At 46.6% G+C, this 26,978-nt stretch overlaps 1 protein-coding gene across 3 annotated transcripts in view; it reads left to right on the forward strand.

Annotated features, from left to right (window-relative positions):
• The first annotated feature begins 8,239 nt into the window (after window positions 1-8,239).
• RASGRP2 (RAS guanyl releasing protein 2) overlaps window positions 8,240-26,978 on the forward strand; it is a 42,221-nt gene continuing 23,482 nt past the window's right edge. For 2 of the 3 annotated variants that reach the window (XM_083374209.1, XM_083374210.1), the window contains exons 1-4: window positions 8,240-8,378; window positions 23,533-23,674; window positions 24,706-24,808; window positions 26,907-26,969. In XM_083374209.1, the coding sequence (XP_083230335.1) occupies window positions 23,602-23,674; window positions 24,706-24,808; window positions 26,907-26,969 (239 nt within the window). In that variant the 5' untranslated portion in view covers window positions 8,240-8,378; window positions 23,533-23,601. The remainder of the gene's footprint in view (window positions 8,379-23,532; window positions 23,675-24,705; window positions 24,809-26,906; window positions 26,970-26,978) is intronic. The other variant, XM_083374211.1, reaches the window with a different exon arrangement.

A 26,978-nucleotide genomic window follows, 5' to 3' on the forward strand; every position in this document is an offset into this window, starting at 1 on the left:
CTAGACGAACTGCTGTAAGTCGAGGACTACCTGTATTTCAACAGAGATTTTATTTTCGTTCAGGGAAAGGGGATGTAGCCACAATTGACCAAAAACAAAAAGTCTTCAGGGATATGCTAAAAATGGCTTTTACTTCCCTGTGAACGATCCGTTTTCCCCATCAGCCTGTGTTCCTGTTGCTTTTTAAATTGGCATTTCAATTAGGGTGAAAATGCTTCTCTAATTGTCCTTTGGAAATAAGGGTGAGCTCAGAGAGGCCTCGGTGCTAAACTGCAGGGAGGAGATGAGGAACTAAGACCCGAAAAGAATCCCATCGCTTTTCCCATTGATGTCCTTAAATGCATTGCTCAAATTTTTCTACCTGTAATTGATCCAAAAAAAAAAGAGAAAAGCATACTCTACGTATGTGGCATTTTGTTAATATTTTCATGAAACACATACCCGATATAAACTAGGCTAAAATATTTATGAATATAGCTGTAAAGAGCATTTAAGTGCTAATTAAAAGATTAATTAAAAATAAATGAACTCAGGCTAAAAAGGGAACCAAGCTGATGCTTCGACTTTTCCCCCGTTCTGGAGGAATTTCGATTTGATGCGATGTGAGCAGGGGAAAAGAAAGAAAGAAAGAAAAATAATAGGGGAAAATTGTAAGGCAGAGGCTGCTGTCAATCTGGGAGGAAAAAAAAATACCGCACAAGAATTCTGACTACACTGCTGGTGGAAATATAGTCATACAGTCAGCCTTGTGCTTGAGCTAAAAGTAAAAAAAAATAGAAATTAGATTTTGTCCATTTAAAGCAGGGGTCTTCAAACTCGGCCTTTTTATGACTCATGGACTTCAACTCCCAGAATTCCTCAGCCAGGCATACTGGCTGAGGAATTCTGGAATTTGAAGTCCATGAGTCATAAAAGGGCCGAGTTTGAAGACCCCTGATTTAAAGCCTACTTTAAAAAGAAAAAACAAAACTTGGCTGGCTGAGGAATTCTGGGAGTTGAAGTCCACAAGTCTTAAAGTTGCCATAATTGGGGACCTCTGCCATAGAATATAACATCTGGCTATGGATGTTTGAGGATTCCCAAGAAGGATGAAACTGGTCACCTGGTGCCCCCTGGTGGCTCAATTGGAGAAACTCTTAACGTCATCACAATCAATCAGAATAGAGCTGGGAGGGACCTTGGAGGTCTTCTAGTCCAGCCCCCTGCTCAAGCAGGAGACCCTATGCCCATTTCAGACAAGTGGCTGTCCAGTCTCTTCTTAAAAACCTCTACAATGTCTGGAGGCAAGCTGTTCCACTGGTTAATTGTCCTCGCTACCACCCGCCATGGATTTGACTTCATCAAAGCCGGGCGGGCACTCCACAAGGCAACTCCATCAACGGACACAATGACCTACAACCAGCCTACGAACCCCTCAGAATCCAAATCCGGAATCCCTTTAGGCTTGACATAAAGGCTAGTTCACACGACACTCTAAAATCCGAAGGCTGGATTCCAGTGCTTGCTGACTTTCAAGTTCTCCAATTGGATTTGAGCCTGGTGCAAATCCAGCTGTGCAGAAGGACAATCGACTCAAAAGCCTGGCCCACAGGGATTCAGGGAGGGGAAAAGAAGGCTTTCAAGGAATTTTTTTTTTTTTTGGCGGAGATGGTGGGAGAGAGAGCTAGTCCTCAACCTGCAAATTGTCATCTAGCGACCAAAGTTACGACGACGCTGGAAAAAGTTGACTTGCGACCGTTTTCACACGACCGTTGCAGCATCCCTGTGGGCACATGATCAAAATCTGGACACTTGGCAACTGGTGTGTATTTACGACGGTTGGAGTGTCCCACGGTCACGGGATCCCCTTTTGCGACCTCCGTCTCACAAACTTAACAACTGGAGCGATTCACTTAACGACGGTGGCAAGGAGGGTCCTAACAAATGGGGCAAACCTCACGTAACAGCTGTCCCGCTTAACAGCAGCAATGTGAGGCTCAGTTGTGGTCGTAAGTCGAGTACTAGCGGTAAGAAATTCCCCAAAAGGAACGCAAAGAAAAATCTCCTCCAGCCAAAACTGGGAGCCTCCTTTTTTTTTTTATACGCCACCCGCCAAAATGTCTCCCTCTTGACCCGTGGGAATGAGAGATCTCTTCCCGGGAAAGTTGTTTTGCTCTTTTAATTAGGGACTGGAGATTGCATTCCTGCTGCGAGAGTTTTTATGGAAAGCTCAGCAGGTTTTTCAAGTGGAACGGAGCCCGCCAGCCTCCAGAGAAGCCGGGCGAAGTCAATCGAGCGGATTCCCAAGTCAGCCCTGGATGGGGTGGTGTCCATGAATAGCCGAACGGTGAGGTTTTGTTAGCTTGCTGTTTGTCCTGGAGAGCAGCGGTTTGAGGATGGGTGAAATATATGGCGCTTACGTGTGGCTATGCGAAGGCCTGGCCGGGATTTTTTTTTTTTGGCAAGGCTCACAAGGGAGAAGCCAACAGATGTGTTTGCTGAAAATAAAAGTCGGGCAGGAAATGCCTCCCAATGCACAAAAACAACTCTTTGATGCCTTGCTATATTAATGGGGTATAATACTATTTCTAATACTATTATTTGTTCGCATTTACTCAATTAATATTTTAAGATTTTTATCTCGCGTTTAGTTGGATCTAAGCCAGCTAGAGTCACATCTCGCCAAAATGAGAGGCTTATAAATTTAATAAATAAATATTTTACTCTTCGGTTCAAGTCCATTGAATAGTCATTTATAATACATAGCTTAATTAGCAGGATATTGTACTCTAATGTGCCATGAAATCATGCCTTCGGTTTCAAAACAACTTTTGCAAAGCAATATATTTATATAGCTATAACCCCCCCTCTCTCTATACACACACACACACACACACACACACACACACACACACAGAGCAACAAAAAATTAGCTACCGGTTCTGCTGAAGTGGTGTGAACCGGCTGAATCCCACCACTTACTCTATCTACTTATCATTTATATCATTTATATCTATCTATCATTTATATCTATCATCTATCTATCTATCATCTATCATCTAATAATAATTAGTGAAATAATGAATATTATTAATTAATAATGAAAATATCTTTTTTTTAAAAAAAAATCACCTACTCCTGACTCAGGAAACAGATCAGCAGAGACTTATTTGATAGACCTCATATGATTGCTAAGCGCCTTCTCCTCATTCAGAAATCTGAAATTCTCAACGGCAGGCCTTTTTCTGCAAAAAGAAAAAGAAAAAAAGAAAAATTATTTAGACTTTGACCATTTTTTCTTTAAAACTGCACATATATAACATATAATATCTTTAAAAAGATATTTTCATTATTAATTAACCATATTCATTATTTCACTCATTATTAGATCATAGGTAGATAGGTAGGTAGGTAGATAATTGCTTGCCTATTTTGTTTGCTACCATTTTCAGTTGCTTGGAAAAGGCTGGATAAATAAGCTTCAGTTTTAAAGCACCTCTTTGCAGACTTAAGTGGCCCAGCCCTGGCTGGGGAATGTTGAGATTTGAACTCAGACACATCTGGATAATGCCAGCTAAGAAACAGCTGCAAATTCTAGGCACTCCCGGTCCTTCCCAAGTCAACAGAGCAGGCAAAGTGGGTCAAACTGGGCCCTTAAGAAGGAAAATTAAAAAAAATAAAATGGCAGGGAGCTGATAATCTCTCTCTCATTAACCCCCCTCTCAACAAACAGGCCACAACAGCTGTTCTTTTGCATTTGGGAAAAGGAAGCTAAAAATAGCCCCTTCCTCGTGAGCGCGCTCGCAATTTTCCTTAGCGGGTGAAAAGCTGACCAGGTTTTGTGTTAAATGGCAGGAGTCAAACGCAGAGGATGGGCCTGTCCACCCATTAGACCAGCATTTCTCAACGTTGGTAACTTTATGATGGGTGAACGTCAACTCCCAGAATTCCCCAGCCAGCATGGCTGGCTGTTGAATTCTGGGAGTTGACGTCCACCCATCTTAAAGTTGCCAACATCGAGAAACCTTCTTCTACAAGGTGGAAAGGCAAGATCTTAGTTTACACTTCAGGCAGCAACACGATACAGTGAACAGAATCATAAAATTATTTTTTTTCTTGTTCTAAGCTGGCCAACCTGAGTTTGAAAACAACCAGAAAGCAAAGGAGGTTATAAATTCATTAATAAAGAAATTGAAAATGTTTGAATCCTGTTAAAAAATATAGTGAGTGCAGCCTACTCACTTCAAACCTTGTGTGTGTGTGTGTGTTTGTGTGTGTGTGTGTGTGTGTGTGTAGAGGCACTCTGCACATGCTCAGAGGTACGTTCTGCTTCAGATCGCTTCCAGGGTACCTGTTCCAAAGAGACCCAAGAAGAAGAGATAATAGGAATAGAATAGAATAGAATAGAATAGAAATACAGTAGAATAGAATAGAATAGAATAGAATAGAATAGAATAGAATAGAATAGAATAGAATAGAATAGAAATACAGTAGAATAGAATAGAATAGAATAGAATAGAATAGAATAGAATAGAATAGAATAGAATAGAATAGAATAGAATAGGGAATAGAGAATAGAATAGAATAGAGCTGGAAGGGACCTTGAGATCTTCTAGTCCAGCCCCCTGCTCCAGTGATGAAGCAGCTACAACTTCTGGTAGCAAGCTGTTCCACTGGTTAATTGTTCTTACTGTGGGCAAATTTCTCCTTAATTCTAGATTGAAATCTCTCCTTGATAGGCTTCCATCGTTTATTTCTGGTCGTGCCTTCTGGTATTTAGGGAAATAAGTTGACCCCCCCCTTCTTTGTGGCAGCTCCTCAAATACTGGAAGGCTTCTGTCATGTCACTCCTAGTCCTTCCTTTTCACTAGACTAGACAGACCCAATTCTTGCAACCGACCTTCGTACGTTTTACTCTCCAGGCCCCTAATAATCTTTGTTCTTCTCCTCTGCACTCTTTCCAAAGTCTCTACGTATTTGCTCTAAGGTGGTGACCAAACCTGGATGCAGTATTCCAGGTGCCGTCTTAGAATGGGAGAGAATCACAACATACAAAGTCCTGCAAATAGAAGCAGAACAACTGTGGCAAAAGAAAGCAGAGATATTCCCAATAGCAACAGGTGCCTTGGGTACAATCCCAAAACATCTGGAGCACCATTTGAACCCCCTCGAAATGGAGAAAATCTCCATCAGTCAATTGTAAAGGGCTTTACTCAGAAGAGCTGAGATCCTGCGCTGACACCTTTAACACTTTCGAACAACCACGTCTGCCTCTCCTGGGTTCTTGGGAAGGACTCGATCAGTAGACAAAAACAGTCTGAACATCTGGCTGGATGTGCAACCCAGTGTTAATAATTTGACCCAGTTGGGTTTGCATCACATTGTATCTAAACCCGTCTCTAAAAGTTCCTGTAAGTTTCTTGCCCCCAAAAGCAGTTTGTTCTTCTGGCTGTAACAAACTTAACACAAAATCCCTGTGGAGTTAGGTTTTTTTTTATTATTATTATTTGCTTTTCCAAAAAACAAAACTTTCAGAGGAGATTTTTGGAAGCACATTTTGCTCTTTCGGGCTGCATCTGGGAATAATGTGTCCTGGGCAATTTTAATGCTCCTTATCTCTGGAGGCCGAGCGCGAAGGACAGATCGATCGAAGAAGAAAAGCCCAGGATTTGGGGGGGAAAACAGGATTTGGCTCCCCAAACCGGAAATAAATTGAATTTCATTTTTCGCAGGCCTTGAATGTGGTAGCTAAGGAGGATACGACTAATAAACTTTGGTTAAAAGATTGAAATGAGCTCAGAGCAGAACAATCTGGGTGGATCCCACGACACATTTTATAAAGGGGAGTAGGCTATTTTCTGGGATTGCGTAACATCTGCTGCACCTGTTGAATAATCTGATAAGACTGGCATCGTTTTTACAAGGTTGAAGACGGTTTGTTTTTAATGCAACCGGATAAACTCCCCGATTGACTCTGGTGCTTCCCCCCCTTCACTTCCTCTTCCTCTGGTTGAGTGAGATTGATTTTTTGGATTCAGACAGGGAGGAATAGGCACTCTGTACATGCTCAAGCGGTTTCAGGGAATAGTCTCGGCACTGGATGATGGTTGTGGAGGAACTGAGTAAATTTGTGCAAGAATCTGCTGGCGGGAGAAGAGTTTGGTTCTGACTCTTCTCCTGTTCAATAGTCCTTCTATAATGGCCCAAGATAGAACAAGCCCTCCGTGTATGCTCAGAGGCAAGCCTGCATTTATCCTGCGAACGCCAGCCGCCGACAGAAGGGGGCATACTGTGACTGGGTTTAAACCACCAAGACAAGCTATATTGGAGTCTTTTCTGATTTAAGGTGATCGTTGGAGGGGAGATATGGGCTTAGCCGTTGTTTGGGCTGAACTTAGCAGAGGTTGTGTGTACCACACCTGAGCAAGCCTCAAACATTCAGCCACCGCATTTTCACAAGCAGCTGATCTCAGTTAGGGATAAGCAAGCCTTGGCTTGCTGTTTGGCTCGACTGATGCTTCCCTGTATTTGGCGCCCCAACTCAGGCTGATCCAGGTGCTGCCAACCTAGGTCTTGTGAAGGAGACCCAGAAGAACCCAACGCAGAAGGTAAGGAACCAAGGGCCCCCTTCCATTTCTCACACACCTCCACCTGCGTCATGCCAGATGGCACCGTTTGGGACTGGCAAGAAGGAAGAAGATGCAGCTGAATTAGGACCCGGCCCTCTAGACACCCCCCCCTCTCCCAGCTCTGAGCCAGTTGCCATGACAACCGGAGCAGCCTGCAATGCCAAATTGTAAGGCAGGCACGGGACCCCCCGGGGATCGGCATTGTGCCGGTTTCCCAACTGGGGAGGGGGCTGCAACACCCCACCGTTCAGCATACCTGACGCTCTCTTCCCCCCACCTTAATTTTTAGTTTCCCTGCCCTCTGCACATCCTCAGCCCCGTTTGTGTGTGTGTGTGTGTGTGTCCATATACAGACATACATATACACATATATACATCCACGTACATATGTATCTGTTTGTGACATTTCCCCTGGAGTGGAAAAGGGTTTCTGATTGGAGGCAACCCAATTCCCTGCAACTGCAGGAGCGTGCAGGTGTGCAAACTCCCACAATGGAGGAAAGGAGGGTGCGTTGCCCAACATTGCTCTGGGAGAGCGAGGCTGTAGCACCATCTGCAGACAAGGATACCACCAGAGTTCAAGATAAGGAGCTGAATTGTTTTCAGCCATGAGGACTGGCACCTTGTTTTGCTTTTTAGGAGAAAGAGGCGTGACTCCGTTTCCTCCTCCAACGTCTCCACCACGTAATACAGTAGCTTGCATCCAACATGGCTAACCAGGTCAGGTTAAACAAAACAAAACAACCTTTGCAGCTGCATTCACACATGCTTGTCTGGGTTTAGCTTTTTCCTGGCTGTAGGGCGCTTTGGAAATCCAGCCCAGACCTTTCAGGACCTTGGTGCAAGTTTACATGGGTCATGTGAAGGCAGCTCTCGTACCCTAAAAACTTTGGAGGAAGCAGTAAGAAAGAAATGCAAGTTTGTAGGAGCAGAAGGAGGTCAGGTTAGAGAAGGAAAAGAAAATCAGGGTTGTTTGATTTAGCTTCTGGGGGTGAACGTGGCAATTGTTTTTGCACAACAGTGTGAAGTAGGTCATGCTCGGCAACTGCAACAGCGGGGATATGATGCCAACACGTGCCAACGGACCACAGGAGATCCACACAACTCCGAGCCGGGGCAACTTAACCCTCCCCCCCTACATACAGACTGCGTTTACACACTGCGCTAAACCCCCTGGATCTCCTTTCGTAGCCTAGTTGTCGGCTTCTGCGGTGTGGACCTACCTTTCCTTAACGTTGAAAGCACGACTCGCACACAACCCAGCTTTCTAAACTGCTGCTGGGTGGGGCTCCTTCCACGCGTGGGGACGCCGGGTGGGTGGGTGGGTAGCAGAGCGGGTCCCCCCCAACTCCCTCGTTCGCTCGCGGCTGCCGCTGCTCCTCCGCTTCGCACAAGAGGGAGCGCTCTGCGTACGCCCAGAGGCACTCTTGCCCTTTCCGGAGGCAGAAAGGAGACTCGGGAGCGGGGAAGGAGGAGGAGGAGGAGGGGGGGTGTCTGACGGTGCTGCTCTGCCCCCCCACCCCGGAGCCCCCTCCTCTCCCCTCCCTCTCCCCCTTTCAAGGGGGTCCCGCCTCCCTTCCTTGCGCACTGCGCTCCTCCGAGCGGCGACTGGAGGCCAAGCCGCGGGCGGGAGGGCGAGGCCAGGCGGGGACGCGCCTGGGATCGCCCCCTCCTCTCCGCCCCCCGCCTGCCTTCCGCGGCCGAGAGCCGAGGCTGCGCGTCCCGGGCTCCGCTGCAGCCGCGCGGGCAGGGCGAACCGCCCCGGAGCCGGTGAGTGAAAGAGGAAGCGGGACGAGGGTGGGGACGTCGGGGCCAGGGTACCTCTGGGCGTGAGCAGAGTGCCGCCGCCGGGTGCCCGAGGAGGGAGAACGGAGAGGCTGGAGGGCTCGGACCCCTCGCCGCGCCTCGAAGCGCAGGAGGGGATGGCGGGGAGTGGGGACGGCAAGCGGGAGTCCCACCGGGGAAGCCAGCCTCTGGGCATGCACAGAGTACTGCCCCCCCTCCTTCTTGCGCTCCCAGGTGGGCGAATGCAAGCTCCACCGCTCAAGCGCAGCCCGCCGGGGCTTTTTTAGGGGAAGGGTCGAGCCCCTCCGGGTCTTCCGGGCGGTGGATCCAGCCCTTGTCCGGATGGTTCGGCTTTCGGGGGGAAATCGGCGGGCTCCTCGCCTGCCCCGCGCAACGTCCGGCTTGGTTTCGGGATGGAGAACCTCCGCTTTGGCGGCTTTGCCCAAATCCGGCCCCGTTGCTCACCGAAGCCGCTCTCTCTCGGCTCTTCCTCCGGGGCCCTGAACCGGACTTGACCCGGCCGGCTTCCCACGACCGCTGCATCTCCCGAAGGCGGGTTAGGCCAGCGTTTTCCAACCTTAGGAACTTGAAGATGCGTGGACTTCAACTCCCAGAATTCCCCAGCCAGCATAGCTGGCTGGGGAATTCTGGGAGTTGAAGTCCACGCATCTTCAAGTTCCTAAGGTTGGAAAACGCTGGGTTAGGCTAACCGAGCCTGCCTTCCAGGATCGGCGGCGGCCGCTGCTGCCGGTTGGCCTTTCCTTGAACCTGGACTGGGTGGTCGTGCGAACGCACCCGCCGCCGGGGGTCTTTGCGGGCACTCTCCGCCGTGCATGAGGCGGCCAGGCGAAAACCAACCCCAAATAGAAGCGAAGCTGAACTGAGCCGTGTCCTGATGGGCAAAATGGATTAAAAAAAGATCATTCAATAAAAAAATAAATTCTCTTGACCCTCCTTTTCCTCTCTGCTTTCTCCTTTTAAAAATAAAAAAAATATCCCAGCAGAGGCACATTTTTCTAGCCAAGTGGGTGTGTGAAAGGAAGCAGGGAATTCTCACCGGGCTTTTGTGAAAACGGAAAATCGGGTCTTCATTAACCATCTATCTCCATTCTATCTGATGTGCGTCTGTCAAAGACAACACAATTGTGCAGGTGGCTTCCCGTGTGCCGAGTGTGCAAACCTGAAAAAAACCGACCTGATTTGGGCGCCCTGTCCCCCCCCCCTCCCCTTCACTTCTAGGCTGTTTGTGCGGATTGTGCATTTAAGATTTGTGTTGCTCGGGGTGATGTGTCAGGAGAAGCTCGTGGCGCGCACCCTGGGGTGCCATCCTTGGCGGTGTGTGTCTTGTGAAGGGTGTGTGTGTGTGTGTGTGTAGACTGTGTGCAATGCAGCGTGGAGCCCGGTGTATAAAAATGACTGCATCTCTGCCATGCGCCTGGAAGAAGAATGCGTCTCAAGGGAGCCGGTGCCTCAGTGGGAAGTGGCTTGAAGCAGACAAACCAAGATTGCTGGGTTTCTTTTCTTTCTTTGCTCCTCTGTTCGGTGCAACACATGCCTTCCATGTGTCCTCTTGGGTGCTTTTTTGGCAAGGAGCAGCTGCCTGTGTTGATAAATGTTATTGCCACGCAATCTGTCGACGCGGCTGTGTGCTTGTGTGTAGGAGAGAGAGAGAGAGAGAGAGGTGGTGAGGAAGTCCCCCTTTTCCCCCAGAGGCTGGCCTTTTGCAACAAGGCCGTGGAGGAGAAGAGGTTGAAAATTTAAATCACATGCAACACGGACAAACAGGTTGAGTATCAGTTGCAAGACTTGTGTGTGTGTTTGTGTGCACACGTGCCTGCAAAGGAAGGGTGCCTTGCAGAATATGGTGTTGTTGGAAGAGGCGTCCTGGATGTTTTTGGCTTCTGTGCTAGCAGTTTTGAGCCCCCAAAGCGACACACAAACATACACACACACCCAGAGGCCTAAAAATAACTCTGCTAACCCACCATTTCCGAGCACAAAGGCCTGCTTTAAAAGATTAATAATAATCTTGCTCCACCATACAAAGACGCTGCAATTCCTGCGTGGGGCTGGAGTGGGACGGAAGCTGATCGGGCTGGGACAAACCCACACTGGGCCTGGATCTCTTCCCTGCCTTGCCCGGGCTGGGTTCCCATGACACCTGAAACCCTCAGAGCCTTGGCCAAAGAGAGTTGTGGGGTCCTATAAGTAGGCAATTCCAAAGAAACATTCGCGGTTGGGGCTGATACCTGCAGAGTTCGGGCGACTCCAACCTGCAAAATGCAGGAAGTCCTCGACTTACGACCACCGTTGGGCGCCAGATTTCCATTGCTAAGTGAGACATTTGTTAAGTGAGTTCTGCCCCATTTTACAACCATTCTTGCCACAGTTGTTAAGTTAATCACTGCAGCTGTTAAGTTAGCAGCATGCTTATTAAGTGAATCCGGCTTCCCCGCTGGTCAGAAGGTTGCAAAAGGGGATCGCGTGACCCCAGGGCACCGCCTTCGTCATAAATATGAACTAACCTTCAAGCATCTGAATTTTGATCACGTGACCATGGGAGTAATATGGGAGTAATATGGGAGGTTGGTGGTAATCCCATATTACACCATGCTGCAACAGTCATAATTTTCCCTGTAAACCGCCCTGAGTCCTACGGGAATAGGGCGGTATATAAATTTAAATAAATAAATAAATAAATAAATAAATAAATAAATAAATAAATAAATAAATAACTGTGGGGGGAAAAAGGTCATAAGTCACTTTATTCAGTGCCGCTGTAACTTGGAACGGTCACTACATGAACTATTTAAGTCGAGGACTTCCTGTAGCTTTAGATTGGCTTAGGGGCTGTTGGGTACGTGCATCCTTAGGGGGGGTTCTGGGTTAACTTCACAGCCTTGCGAGGTGGGCTGGGCTGGAAAAATTGGAGATGGCTGCTGAATAAACTTGGTTGATTTGAGTCTGTTCTGTCCAGGTGTCCGTAGCAAGAAAATTAATTTTTTTTCTGGATCTCTGTGATAATGCTTTGTCAGTTCTTTCCTTATCTGCCTGCCTCTCTTTGTGCCTGGCAGGGTTATTCCTGCTGTTTGGTCCTCACAACAACCCTGTAGAGTAGACCAGGTTGTAAAGCACAGTTCCGTGGCTAAAGGGAACTTTCTCCAGGCTGATAGGCATGTGGGTTGGGGCAGCAATTCCCACATGTTCTTGCAAGGAGTACAAGTAGTTCTCGAGTTATGACCACGGCTCAGCCCACCATTCTGGTTGCTAAGCGAGACAGTGGTTAGGTGACTTTTGCCCCTTTCTTACCACAAAGGTTATGTGAATCACTACAGTTGTGAAGTTAGCCACACAACCGTGAAGTGAAGCTGGCTTCCCCGTTGACTCTGCTTGTCAGAAAGTCGCAAAAGGGACATGACCCCAGGGACGCTGCAGCCGTCGTGTATGCGAGTCCGTTGCCAAAACATCTGAATTTTGATCGTGTAACTATGGGGAGGCTGCAGCGGTTGTGTGAAAAATCAAAAAATAGTTGTAAATCAAGGATTACCTGTATTTAGAGAAGAGCAGCCAAGCAAAGTTGCAAAGGAAATCTGCTCTCCTCTTTGACAATGCATCATGAGAACCGGGCTCTTGCTGTACTCAATAGCAGTGCCACACACGAGGTGTCCATCCAATCTTTTTAATTTCCATAAACTGATCTTTATCAGGTTTGCCTCTTTGGGGGGCAGCTTTCTTCTTTTTCCATTTTCTTCCCTTCCTTCCTTCCTTCCTTCCGTCTCTCCCACCTTTCCTTCCTCTTTTAAGGCTATTTCTATCTGCTAACTTAGCAAAGCTCCATTCTGGTTTATCACTTTTCCCCCCCTCCCCAAAGAGCTTTGGCGACATTCACACGGTGTTGCTGTCTCTGTTGTTGGGTGAAACTCCTCCGTGAAGATGGCTTGACTGACACCCATGCTCATCTAGGGCACTTAGAGACTTAAGAACAGTCCCGCAACACACGGGACTTCATTTTGATCTTGGTTTCTCCTTTTGTTCGCTGTGGCTCTGAATGCCAGGCAAACCCAGTGAGTTTAGGGTTTGGGAGAATTCTGACATTCGGTAAGCACTGGATCTTGTTGTTTGACTTTCCCAACTCGTCCATCAGGGACAGTGGAGTCCCAGATGCCTGGACTGCCGCTCCCATAACAGAAGCCCTGCAGGGGATGCTTGAAGTTGTAGTCCAATGGGCTTTCCAGAAGACCGGAGACAAGCAAAATTCGGGTGCGGATAGTTTTGTAAAGTTCTCTTAGGATTCCTCAACATATTTTTCTTGTTTTAACATGTAGCACAGACATGTCAAACACAAAGCCCGGGGCCCGGATCTGGCCCGTGAAGTGGTTTCATGAGGCCCGCGAAGCCATCCTGGAAAGAGTGAGGGAACGGCCCCCACTGCCTTGGCCCTGGCCCAGAGACCCTCCTTCTGCCAGAGACCCCCAGATCTGTCCCACTCCTGCCCAGGCCCCCATAGGCACCCTTGATGCGAACCATGTAGAGCTGGCCACGCCCACCCAGTAGGCCCTACGCACTCTGGCCACGCCCACCCAGTAGGCCACGCCCACCATGGCCACACCCACCCGGCCCCCTGAGGGCAACCGCAATGCTGATGCGGCCCTCAGTGAAATTGAGTTTGACACCCCTGATGTAGCAGAACCTCTGTGACCTTAACAGACGGTCCTCAATTTGCAACAGTTCATTTAGTAACCATTCAAAGTTAGAATGACAATGAAAAAAGCAACTTAGGACCATTTTTCACACCTATGACCTATGACAGCATCCCCATGGTCATGTGATCAAAATTCAGCCGTTTTGCAACTGATGCATACTTACGACGGTTGCAGTGCCCCAGGGTCACGTGATCCCCTTTGGCGACCTTCTGACAAGCAAAGTCAGCGGGGAAGCCAGATTCACTTAGCAAGCGTGTTACTAACTGAGCAACTGCAGTGATACACTTAACAACTGTGGCAAGGAAGGTGGCAAAATGGGGGCAAAATTCACTCAGCAACTATCTTGCTTAGTCACAAAAAGTTTGGGGTCAGTTGCAGTTGTAAGTCAAGGACTTGACTATTTGGGTTCAGAAGCTATGCAGAGTTGGCCTTAAGTCGTCCTTGGGTGGGGTGGGGGGGTCACAATCGAGACCCACTCCCCACGAAGTCTCCGGGAGCTGATCTGATCTCTCAGGTGTTTTTACCTTTATTCCTTGGTTTCTCTTTAAAACTCTGACCATTTGAGGTTGCGCTTCCAAAGTTTCAGGGGTGTGAAGTGCCAGAGAGGCTGACGGTCTACGAAGGGCCGAGACCCCTTGTGCCGCCTCAGAAAACGGGCTCTGGGCCTCAGATCTGCCACTGCGATAATACCCTGCCATATTTCAGATACTCGCCTGCCCCCAGCAACCTCAGCTGTGGAATGGCTGCATTCCCACCACATGCTTTAATCCAGGGCTTTTCAACCAGTGGTACGGGTACCCCCTGTGGTACCTGGGCACCTGGCGGGTGGTACGCGGCCATCCTAGAAAAGTGGTAGCGGGGGAAGGGAATGAGCTGAACTGGTGGCAGCACCGCACAAGCCAGAGCGAGAGACGGCTGGAGCTGCAGGGCTGTCGGGGCTCAGCGGAAGCACCAGGATCAGTGCCAGGATTCAGCTGGAGCTCAGCGCTGATCCTGGCGCTTCTGAGCCCAGAAGAAGCGCTGATCAGCTGGAATGTTGTAGTATCTCCAGGGTCTGGTGATTTACATTCAGATGCTTGGCAACGGATTCATATTTATGACGGTCACAGTGAAATGACCAAAACCTGCTGCAACCACCCAGGAGGGGGGGGGAAATAAAAACAAAACACCCCCCCACCCCACCCCCGCTGCCAATCCTCAACAGAAATGCTCACAACAACGAAAACCTCGGACAGGAGGAAGAGCACCGCCGGGCGGGCAGGCAGGGGTCTTGCTCGGCTGTGGCTTGGGGGGGGTGTTTTACTGTTTTCAGTGCCATTGTAACTTCAAACAGTCACTAAGCGAACTGTTGTAAGTCGACGACTACCTGTACTTCATCACTTTTTCCTCTTTTTTTTTTTTTTGGTCATCACGTTTTTGACTCCTTGCTGGGCGACTGGTGGTGCTCGGATGTTGCCCTATCCTAAAAGTGGTACAGTGGGTGAAAAGGTTGAAAAGCCCTGCTTTAATCCACTTTCTGAATTCCCTCGTTTCCTGGATTCAGCCTGGGTGTCAAGGACTAGGGGGTGACGTGATAGCAGTGTCCCAGTAATTGAGGGGCTGCCACAAAGAAGAGGAAGGGGTCAACTTATTCTCCAAAGCACCAGAAGGCAGGAGAAGAAGCCAAAGGTGGAAACTAATCGAGAAGAGAAGCGACCTAGAACGAAAGAGCAACTTCCTAGCACTTCCCTCCAGAAGTGGTGGCTGCTCCATCACTGGAGGCTTTGAAGAAGAGACGGGACTTGTGGTTTGGGGTCTCCTGCTTGAGCAGCAGGTTGGACTAGAAGACCTCCAGGGTCCCTTCCCTCTGTTATTCTGTTAACCCAAGTCCCCATCTCCCCACTTCCAGGGGGAGGGACAGGTTGGCTCAAGAGTTGACTCCAGCAAAGCCTGCCCCTGATGCCAAGACACCCTACCCCGCATCTTGTATGAATGCAGTTCCTATGTTCCCAGTTTGAAATGCACACTTCGATTCCCTTTGATTTCAGCCACGGGGTGTGTGCATCCCCTTGTGCTGCAGTGCCTTCCCAGCAACTGAACCCCTTTTGCCAAATTTCCTCCAGGGAAGAAGGAGACCGGTGGGGCCCCACGGCAGGCTGGGCATCCCTTGTCCCATCGGGTAGTCCTGCGACATGCGTTGGCAAAACTCGGGATCTTGATGCCCCCTTCCCTTGCTCGGGATGGGGAAGGGGCCTGGGCGCGCAGGGCAGAGGGAGAAAGCTCCACCAGCAGGCAAGGGGATGCGTGCACACAGGTGTCTGTGTGTGTGTGTGTGTGTGTGTGTGTGTGTGTGTGTGTGTGTGTGTGTGTAACGCCTGTGACTTTGCACCAGGGTTCTCCAAGGACACCAGAGCAGCCTTACGTGTAGGAGGAGGCGTGAGTGGGCTGGCACAAGGCCAGAAAGTGCTGCTCCGCTTTTGCTGCTTGCAGCCCTTTGTTCCCAAAGACGGGAATTTCTTCATCCTGCATCTTGCAGGGGATGCAAAGCTGCTGCGCGCGGAGGTGGTCCGCGAACCTTTATGCCGTGGGTGGATTTGAAAAAATGCGCTGAGCGGCTTCGCCCAACACAAGTTGCCCCTTTTGGGAAAGGGAGGTCAGATTTGGGGGGGGGGAGGGAGAGAAAAAGTACATTTATCTAGGGACAAACGATCTGGGTTCAAAGACGTCGCTCTAATCCCAGCTTTCTTCGCGGGCAGCCTCCCAAGCCAAATACCCTGCTGGAGAAGTGCCCTGTGTTGTTTTATTTTTATTCTGTATTTATTCTTCTAAATAAAGAGGATGCCGTTCTAGTAGGCCCGGCTATATTATGATGGCCATGATGCTTTTAACCAAAGAAGGGCAGGAATCCGTGGCCATCCTAATGCTCACAGGCAGCCCAGTTGCCAACCAGAGTGTAAGCTGAGGCAGCCAATCTTGACCCAAAAACACATTTTCTGGGACTTAAAAGGCAGGGAATAATTACATTGTCTACTGCATTATTAATGCTGGAGTCTGCTTCTTCGGCCTTTCGACCTGGAGCTGGGGGAAAAAAGCAGCATTATTTGCTGTGTTTAGCCCAGGCAGGTTAACAAAGCAAGATGATAACTTCCACCCGGCTGAACTACAAAGCCCATGGTCCTAAACTACAGGTATCCTCGACTTACAACAGTTACAAAGTTACAACGGCACTGGAAAAAGTGACTTATGACCATTTCTCAGAGCTACAACCTATGTAACTTCCCTATGATTAAGGTAAAGGTTCCCCCGCACATGGGTGCTAGTCGTTTCCGACTCTAGGGGCCGGTGCTCATCTCCGTTTCATAGCCAAAGAGCCAGCGCTTGTCCGAGGACGTCTCCGTGGTCATGTGGCCGGCATGACTAGACGCCAAAGGCGCACGGAACGCTGTTACCTTCCCACCGGAGTGGTCCCTGTTTTTCTACTCGCATTTTGTCGTGCTTTCGAACTGCTAGGTTGGCAGAAGCTGGGACGAGTAACAGGCGCTCACTCTGTTACACGGAACTCGGGATTCGACCCGCCAAACTGCCGACCTCCCGATCGACAAGTTCAGCGTCCTAACCCACTGAGCCACCGCGTCCCTTCTAGCCACCGCGTCCCTTCTTCCTATGATTACATGATCAGAATTCGGACGTTTGGCCACTGATTCATCCTTACGATGGTTGCAGTGCCCCAGGGTCATGGGATCCCCTGTTGTGACCTTCTGACATGGGGAAGCCAGTTTCACTTAACAACCGTAAGTCTAGAACCATCTGCACTATTTTTTTAGGATATGCCCTAATTCGCTGCGAATCCACTTGGTTTTGATGCCGCAATAACTTGCTTCCTTTCTTTCTTTTTAACTTTTTAAACGTGACATCCATGTCAGCAAGGAAAGAATTTAAATCTGTTAACGCTGCAAGCCTTTGCTTACAGAGGCTGTCCATAATTGTTTTTGCTGCAAATTAAACCAAATAAATAAATAAATTGGTATACAATTTATTCCTGATCTATGCAATTCTGCTCTTGTCCAGTAATCAGTTTTTCATGTGGTCTTTCTGAGGAAATAGGAACCCACTTTTTCCTTAAATATCCAGGTGGATTGGGACTGAATTTAGAGATAGCACGAAATACGTTTTCCTCTAAAAGAAATCCTTGATGGGTTTTTTTTAACTCTCAAAAAGAAATACGTTATCTAAATCAATCTTCTCGAATGCCCATTTCATTTCCAAATGTGTTTTTGGTGGGTTTTGTTTGAGTTGAGTTCTGCGTAAGCATTTTTGGGGAAGTACACAATCTCCACCTCTGAGCAATCAGGACAAAAAAAAAATTGAATAGCCAAGTCAGAGCTTGCAAAAACTGCTTTTTTAAAAGGTATTTTTAGCTCTGGAGGCAGTAATAATTTCAGGCCCCGAGGGCAGAGTTTTAGCTGAGTAGTTGAGAGATTTATCCATCCAAATGTTTTTTGCCTTCCTAAATATTAATTAGGGACGCGGTGGCTCAGTGGGTTAGGACGCTGAGCTTGTCGATCAGAAGGTCGGCATTTTGGCGGGTCGAATCCCGAGTACCGCATACCTGTCCCAGCTTCTGCCAACCTAGCAGTTCGAAAGCACGTAAAAATGCAAGTAGAAAAATAGGGACCACTCCGGTGGGAAGGTAACAGCGTTCCATGCGCCTTTGGCGTCTAGTCATGCCGGCCACATGACCACGGAGACGTCCTCGGACAAGCGCTGGCTCTTCGGCTTTGAAAGGGAGATGAGCACCGGCCCCTAGAGTCGGAAACGACTAGCAGGCATGTGCGGGGGAACCTTTACCTTTACTTTAAATATTAATAACAAAGTTTCCCAGGAGCTAAGCAACAGATACAGGTAATCCTTGATTTACGACCGGTTGCTTACGGACTATTCGAAGTTACAATCTGATTTTGAAGTTTGACGGCCATCGTCATCATCACCCTCATCATCATTTTAGCCGTCCGTCCACTGCAGGATGAAGGCCTCTTCCAGTACAATCCTGGGCTTTCCTTTGCCAATTGGGCCTGCAACCCTTCCTGATGTCGATCCATCTTGTTTTAAGTCTCTTTTGCGGACACTTTTGATCAAGCGAGATCCATTTTAAGAGCCCTGAGGGTGCAGTGGTTAGAATGCAGCATTGCAGGCTAAATCACTGCTCACAGTCAGGAGCTCGATCCTGATCTGAAGTCAGGGGGCAAATAATGCTGACTCTGTAAACCGCTTAGAGAGCACCGTGAGGTGGTATATAAGTCTAAGGGCTATTGCTATTCTGGGACTTCCTTGGTCCACCGGTCATCGGTTCTTCTTGCTATGCGACCAGCCCGTTTCCATTTCAATTCTTTTACTCTCTTGATGGCCTCGTATATTTTCCTTTGTTTCCTATTCCATTTGCGGGTCTTTCTATCTTGCGATGCTGAGCATGTCTCTTTCCGTGCCTCTGCGCCACTCGGAGCTTTTGTATTGTATTGTGAGGTTAGTGTCCGATGTTTCACCGGCATTATCTTAGAGCAGCGAGCACACACGGATCGCAAATCTTTCTCTTCAGGCCTAGGAGGAAGTTGTTCTTGGAAACTATGTTTAGTATCCTATGATCAGGTGATCTCATTTTGTGTGCTTGGCAACCGACTCACTTTTATGGCCACTGGCATTGTCCCATTGTCACGTGACCCTGTTTGACCTCTTTTGCTGTTTACTTCTGATTTCCAGCCAAAAATACCCGAGGGATAACATTGATTTGTTTAATGACAGTGTTCTCTTAATGATCACTGCAAAAAAAAAAGGATCATAAAAGAAGGCCCAGACATGTGGTGACCTGCTTAACAAGTGTAACGACTTATGACTGTAATTCCTGGCTCAATTATGGTCATAAATCGAGGACTACCCAGATTACATTTTTCTGGGATATTTTTTTCCCCACTTTCCAGGTAGCTTTCCGTTCTCTGAGATTTCTTAGTGGTCTCCCATCCGAGGGCTAAGCTGCTGCAAATCTGCTTAACTAATTCCTAGCAGAAGGAATGCTGGGAATTGTAATCCAGTTGGTTGGGAAAGGAGCCCTCAATCAGAACAGGGAATGCTCCAAGGGTTGTTGTTTAACTTTGTGCAAGACAACTGTGTCCTGTGGCAGTGAGTTTCTGCACACAGGAAATGTTTCTTCCTCCCTTCTTTCCCAAGCAAGTGCCGCAAGATTTGTAGGTGTGGCTGTGAAGAATTGCAATCTGTTTTTGCACAAAGTGTTTTCTTGCACACTCTGACGCAACACTGGGGCAACCAGGAGAGGTTTCCTTCCAGAAATGACGCCGTGAGCATGTCCCAAGAGCACCCCCCCCAAACGTAGCTCTTCCTAAAATATATTTGGAGGTGTCACACCAGTTTGCAAACCATGTGCAAAGTTTTTTCGCCCTCCCACGAGACGAAGAATTCGCACACCCATCAGACACAACCCCAATTTGTATCTCTCTCCTAAGGGTTTTTACATTTATCCTGTGGCATTTGCCAAAAGATCACCCATTAATGGATGGCTAATCAGCTTTTCCACTAATTAATTCAGCTTCAAAGGCCCTTTCACAGCTGGTGGGCAGCGAGAAGTCAGGGGTTTATTGAGAAAATTGACGCTGGGGGTGGACACTTGGCGACTTTGCCTCCGAAAGGGCACTTTTTAATCTGTTTCCATCTTCCTTTTCTCGGCCGAAGGTCTAAAGCACCCTCTGGCATAGAGGGTGGGTACTCCTTTCCCCCAGCCAGCACGTTGTGGCGGACTTCATCTCCCATCATCCCCAGCACATCGTTTTGGCAGAAGACGGTTCTAATGAGGTTCGGCACGATGTATGCAATTTGGAATGCCTAGCATCGGGGGGCACTCACTAAATGGCTGTGTCCGTTACAAAACAGAATTAAAATTAATTTTGAAAACTTTATTGCAAGGTTACTGGTGCTAAATCTTGTTTAGATTAGTGTAGATATGGCGTGATGCATCCGGTCCGCGGGCCGGTAGTTTGACACCCCCCACCTTGCATCCAGTCCTTCTTATTGAACTAGACATCCCCAATTCCTGCAACCGCTCTTTGTATGTTTTATTCTCCAGCCCCCTAATCATCTTTCTTGCTCTTCTCTACACTCTTTCGAGTCTCAACATTTTTTTTTTTATATTGTGCCGACTAAAACTGGATGCCGTATTCCAAGTGTGGTCTTACCAAGGCATTATACAGCTGCCTTTTGCAATTGATCAATGGTGAATTTGTCAATGCCGATGGTGTTCAAATGATGCTCCAGATGTTTTGGGATTGCACCCAAGGCGCCTATTACTATTGGGACTACTTTTGCCTTTTTTTTTGCCATAGGCGTTCCATTTCTATTTGCAAATCTTTGTATTTTATGATTTTCTCCTGGTTTTTCTCTTCTCTTCTTGCTGCAACACCCACTATCCAGACTTTTTTTGTCTTTCTAATCAACAGTTCTTAAGTTATGGTTCTCCGTTGCAGTCAGCCAGATGTTTAGACTGGATTTGGCATGTTTACCAACCTATCAAGTCCTTCCCAAGGAACTGTTATTATTGTTCAATTTGTTACGGCCACCCACCTCAAAAACTTAAAACCCTTCTGGTGTAAAATTTTCAGGAAAATATACCTCATTGCCAAACCAAGATTTGTACATTTTTCCCTCGTTGCTGTTGTCTAGGAATAACTAGAAATCTGCCTGGGTATCCTGAGACACGGTGGGGAATGCAAACAAAGCTGAGTTGAGCTTTTTTCTGTAGGCTGATTTCCCACTGATTTTTCTAAAATAAAATCCTATTTTTAGAAATTCAAACTGAGGAGTCGCCAGGAAGCTCCCATATCGTTTGGATGGCAGTACCCTTCAGAGAATACGTCAAGAAGACGTAGCCGGCTAGTGCTACCCTCACACTGATTGCGTTGGCACAAAGTGTTCACGATGTGTGAAGCAACTGCTTTCCTTTTAAACAGCATCTCCGTGCAAGATAGCAAGCGAAGTCACGGTGACTTACAAGTCTCCTTTTAGTCCTCCACTCAAGGATAAATGTTTTGGGCTCTGGAGCAGAGCAGAAACTTATTGGGAATTTCTCCTCTAAGTTTATTACTCAGGGGCCCAACTGCTCCATGTCATCAATGTCAGTTTTTGCGTTCACACAACACGTTAAAGTTCAAAGTTACAGCGGCACTGGACAAAAGTGACTTCTGACCTTTTTGCACAGTTACAAACTCTGCAGCATCCCCATGGATCATGTGATCAAAACTCAGTCGCTTGGCAACTGACTCATATTTTAGGACGGCTGCAGTGTCCCCTTTTGTGACCTTCTGACAAGCAAAGTCAACGGGCAAACCAGATTCACTTAACCACCATGTTATCAAGTGCAGTGATTCACTTAACAACTGTGACAAGAAAGGTCGTAAAATGGAGCAAAACTGACTTAACAAATGTCTCGCATAGCAAGGGAAACTTTGGGCTCAATTTTGTCGTTATTTGAGGACTACCGTATTAGAAATGCATCAAAAAAAAAATCCAAAGCAAAATGGAAATATATGAACTTAAACCCCAGATATTTCTGTTCAACATAATTCCAAGGGAATAAAATGGTGGGGGGAAAAATGCCAACATTTACTAAGGTGCCTACTCACTGCAGCAGAATAAACTTAGCACAGAATTGGAAAAGACATACCTTGCCTCCGATATCAGTGTGTGAGACTAAAATTGGAGAATATGCTGCGGTGTCAAAACCGATGATATATCTCTCTCGATAATGGAAGTTTAACTCCGTTCAAGCAGGAATGGCTCCCTCACATGCCATCTATCACAGAGAAAAGGGGATTTAGACATCTGGAATATCGTTTTGAGGGCTCAGCTAGGAAGTAGCATCTCTTACGAATGCACGATGCAAAGTTCAAATAGCTAAATGGTGCCCAGCGGTTGTGGATACAGATGGAAAAGAAGTAGAGAATCTATCATGTAAATGTAATTTAATGTTCCTTTTTTCACTGGGGTCTCTTAAAATAGAAACACAGCAGGGTTTTTTTGTTTGCCTCTTTTATCTTGCTTTTTTTTAAAAAAACTTTCCATGTTTTGCAATATTTTAACAATAAATGAAGGATTTTTTTAAAAAAAAAAAAGCAGCCAGAGAAACATATAAAAGAAATTCTCAAACAATTTGAGAAGGTAGATATACCGAAGCTTCTTTTATAGGAGAAATAACTGAATGAAATACAGGTAGTCCTCGACTTATGACCACAACATTTCTGCTGCTAATTGGGACAGTTGTTAAGTGAGTTTTGCCTCCTTTAATGACCTTTCTTTCCACAGTTGTTCACCGAACCACTGCAGTTGTTAAGAACACGACTGTTAAGCGACTCTGGCTTCACACTTTGTACTTTTCTTTTGCAAAGGTCTCAAAAGGGGATCACGTGACCCCAGGACACTGAAACTGTCATAAGTGTGAGTCAGTTGCCAAGTGTCTGAATTTTGATCAAGTGACCACGGGGACGCTGCAACGGTCATCAGTGAAAATCAATCCTGTCCGTTTTTTCCCAGTGCGATTGTAACGGAAGGGTCACTAAACGAATGGTTGTAAAGTCGATTATTCCATGGAATTCACACAGTTGGAAAGGACTTTAGACTTCATCTGGTCCAAGCCGATGGTCAGTTCAGGATTCATTCACACTGACACTTGGCTCTGCAGCCTCTGTCTGGAGTTCCCCGTTTCATGTGGCAGAATGTTCCACTGGCTTGGAACTAGCACAATCAACGTTTCCCTCTTGCTATTTAGCCTGAACCTCCTTCGTGGCCGTTTTAACTCATCAATTCTGGTTTATGGAGCAACCAAGAACAGATCCACCTCCCTTCTGTTGAACACAACCCTTCAGATTTTGGAAGACTGCCATCATCTCTCTTGCAAACTAGCATGCAAGATAATAATGCCTTTACGGTATTATTCCTCGTTGACAAGTAGTCCTCAACTTATGGCCACAGTTGGTACTGGAATTTCGATCCCTAAGCGATCGGTGGTTAAGAGAGTGATTACCTGATTTTATGATCATTTTTACCATGGTCATTAAGGGAATCTGGCTTTTCCAATTGACTTTTCTTGTCAGAAGGTCACAGATCAGGATTGTGTGATTGCAGGACACTGAAACCGTTGTAAATGCGGGTCAAGCGGCCAAATGACCATAGGAGTGATGTAACAGTTGTAACTTTGAGAAAAAAGTCGTTTCCCCCCCCCAAGGCTGCTATAATTTCAAACTGTTGTTAAATGAATAAGTTGAGACCTACCCATGTTTATCATACTTTTATTCGTCTTGAATCAGATTTGATCTTTTAACTCTTCCATCTCCCCTCGCTGCTCTCTGTGATCCCTGTAACTAAACACTAATGTTTGGATTTGTTTTTAAATTCATTTTTAGGTGTCGCCCTATTTGCTAAAGACGTTGTAGCCTCGGGTTGATTTTGAGTGATAAGAGCCAAGAGCTAAAATGTCTGCAACTCTAGACCTGGAAAAAGGATGCACGGTGGACGAAGTGTTACATGGATGCATTGAAGCCTTTGGTAAGGATGACAGCTACCTAATGACATCATTGCAGACATGATGCAATTCTCTGTTGCAAGGTCGCAAGCTGCATTAGTTGACTCTCCAGCTTCTCTTCCCAGAAGGCTGGATTGGAAACCCTTCAATGAGCCTAAAAGAATTCACTAAGTTTTGTGAAGTAGCTTTCATTTTATTGTAGAAAATCTAAAAAAAGTCACTATGAAGGAATTCCCGCAAACTGCTGGGTATAAAACGCAAGCTCTGTTTATCATAACTACAATGCTTAATTAGTGGGCTACAGTCAGTGGGCTACAAGTGAAGTTGGGAGATTGGGGAACTCATTGCCACTTTAACAATGACCATAAGTGCAAATGGTGAGATTGGATTTATATATTATTTTTTTGATGTTGTGTTGTTTTATGTTATTATATTTATTATGTAGTCTATCCTATCCTTTCAAAGCTTATTCCATTCCATCCCAATTCTAATTCTTATTCTATTGCATTTCTATCCTATTCTATTCCATTCCATTGGTAGTCCTCAATTTACGACAATTGAGCCCCAAATTTCTGTTGCTAAGTAAGACAGTTGTTAAGTGAATGTTGTCCCATTTTACAATCTTTCTTGCCATTGTTAAGTGAATCACTGCAGTTGTTAAGTGAACGGAGCTTCCCCATTGACTTCACTGGCCAAAAGTTTGCAAAAGGGGATCACATGACCCAGGGACACTGCAACCATTATAAGTCAGTTGCAGAGTGTCTGAATTTTGATCACGCGACAGTGGGGTGCTGCAACACTCTTAAGTCACTTTTTGCAGTGCTGCTGTATCATCGAAAATGATCAATAAATGAATGGTTGTAACTCGAGGACTACCTATAACTTGGAAACCTCCTCTTAGAAGGAGGAGGATTTAACAAATTGGTGGAAAAGAATGCTGAGAGACAAGACTATGACAAATTGGGTTTTAAATCCGATGGGCCTGCATTCACAGGGGGTTGCTTCATCTGGGTTTATGTTCTGACATGCTTCCCCCCCCCTTTTTTTTTTGCAGACGATGAGGGCAAGGTTCGGGACCCGCAGCTGGTCCGCATGTTTCTCATGATGCATCCATGGTACATCCCATCTTCCGAGATGGCTGCGAAACTGCTTCAGATATATCCTTTTGGCACCCAGTTCTGCCCCTTCAGCTTCTATTGCGACGGGGCCTGTTTCTTAAGTTCAGTGTTTCTCAACTTTGACCCTTCTAAGATGTGTGGACTTCAGTTCCCAGAGTTCTCTCAAGTAGGCATGGCTGGCAGAGGAATTCTGGGAGCTGAAGTCCACACATCTTAGTGGGAAAGGTTGAACAGCGCGGGTTTAGTTGAAGCCTGTGGTTCCTCATTGAGACCTCACAGCCTGTAGGCAAGCTCTTCTCCAAAGCCCCTGAAGGCAGGAGAAGAAGCAACGGATGGAAACTGATCAAGGAGAGAAGCAACCTGGGATTAAGGAGAAACTTCCTAACAGTGAGGACAATTAACCAGAGGAACAGCTTGCCTCCAGAAGTTGTGGGTGCTCCATCACTGGAGGCTTTTAAGAAGAGACTGGACAGCCATTTGTCCGGAATGGTATAGGATCTCCTGTTAGAGCAGGGGGTTGGACTAGAAGACCTCCACGGTCCCTTCCAGCTCTGTTATTCTGTGTTCTGTTTTTCTCAGTCTTGGCAAATGATGATCACCTGACCCCAGGATGCTGTGAAGTTTAAATTGTCATAAATACATGCTGGTTACCAAGCACCCACATGTTGATCACGTGATCATAGGGATGCCGCAATGGTTGTAACTGCGAGGGCTGGTCCTAAGTCTCTTGTCTGACTTGTAACTTTAAATAGTCACTAAATGAATGACAAGTCCAGGACAACCTGTAATGAGCTAGCCTGCATCCTCTCTGCTTTGCATCTGTCCCTTGTTTTTGCAACTGTCAAATGACTATGATTTTTTTTTTAAAAAGTGTTGTATTCTGATTTACATTTAAATTATGATTATCTGCTTTTCACTGTCTGTAAGCGGAATGAACTCTCCCATTCTTTTAGCAAAGGAAAAATTGAGAACTCAGCGTTGGTCTGTTAAATCCCAAAGCTGTTAGCTTGAGATTTTACAGTAATATGATTTGCTGTATGAATTAAATGGAAAGAGAGATCAGATATGGATAGCTTGAACGTCTCTGGAATAATAAAATCTCTGCCCTCCTGGATGAGACGCTGTCCAGTTTAATTTTTTTATTTATTGCATTTTTATATTTTACTCATCTTCCCTGCAAGGTGACAAGACTTAAGATGCCTGTGCAAAGCACAGGGCTTATGTTGGCCCAACTGGTTGGATTAAGCGCATAGAAATGGGTTGTTTGTGGCTGTTGTGTTGTGACACCACAGCCATTCTCTTGCATGTTCTGCAGTTCTCTTTGAATGGCACAGCTTATTTGATTAGGCAATGGTTGTTCCTTAGAACAGCAGAATAACAGAGTTGGGAGGGACCTTGGAGATCTTCTAGTCTAACCTCCTGCTTGAGCAAGAGACCACTGTATTTTGTGGAACATAGTTTGGGGCTGAATGCATGGATGAAAACAAACCCTAATACAGGTAGCCCTTGACTTACGACTAGTTGAGCCCAGAATTTCTGTTGCTAAGTGAGAGATTGGTTAAGTGAGTTTTGCCCCGTTTTACGACCTACCTTGCCACAGTTGTTCAGTGAATCGTTGCAGTTATGAATCTGGCTTCCCCATCGATTTGGCTTGTCAGAAGGTCAGAAAAGGGGATCACATCACCCGCAGCCGTCCTAAATATGAGTCAGTTGCCAGGCATCTGAATTTTGATCAGGTGGCCGTGAGGATGCGGCAATGGTGGTAAGCGTGGGAAACGGTCATAAGTCACTTTTCCCAGTCACATTGTTAACTTCGAACTAAATGAATTTACTAAATGAACCAGGCTCAAGGTTGACTCAGCCTTCCATCCTTCCGAGGTAGGTAAAAGAGATTGTTGGGGGCAATTAAGCTGACTTTGTAATAATGCCGCTTGGGGGTGAATGAAAGCCCTAACAAGCAGGCATATACATAGAATGAAGGCTACTGCTAAGCTTGTAAGCCGCCCTGAGTCTTCGGAGAAGGGCGGGATATAAATGGAATTTTTTTTTAAAAAGAACTATTTGTACATGTAAGTTAACGCAGAGAAATACCTACGCCTATTACCTTTTTTATTTGCTCCTTAATTGTGTCCTGAACTTATCAAGAGTCTCGCGGATCGGAAAACAGCTCCTTGCAGGTTAAAACTTGCCATCTAGTCAGGTGAGTGGC

The sequence above is a fragment of the Vipera ursinii genome, assembly GCF_947247035.1.
Source record: "Vipera ursinii genome assembly, chromosome: 15".
Taxonomy (NCBI): Eukaryota; Metazoa; Chordata; class Lepidosauria; order Squamata; family Viperidae; genus Vipera; species Vipera ursinii.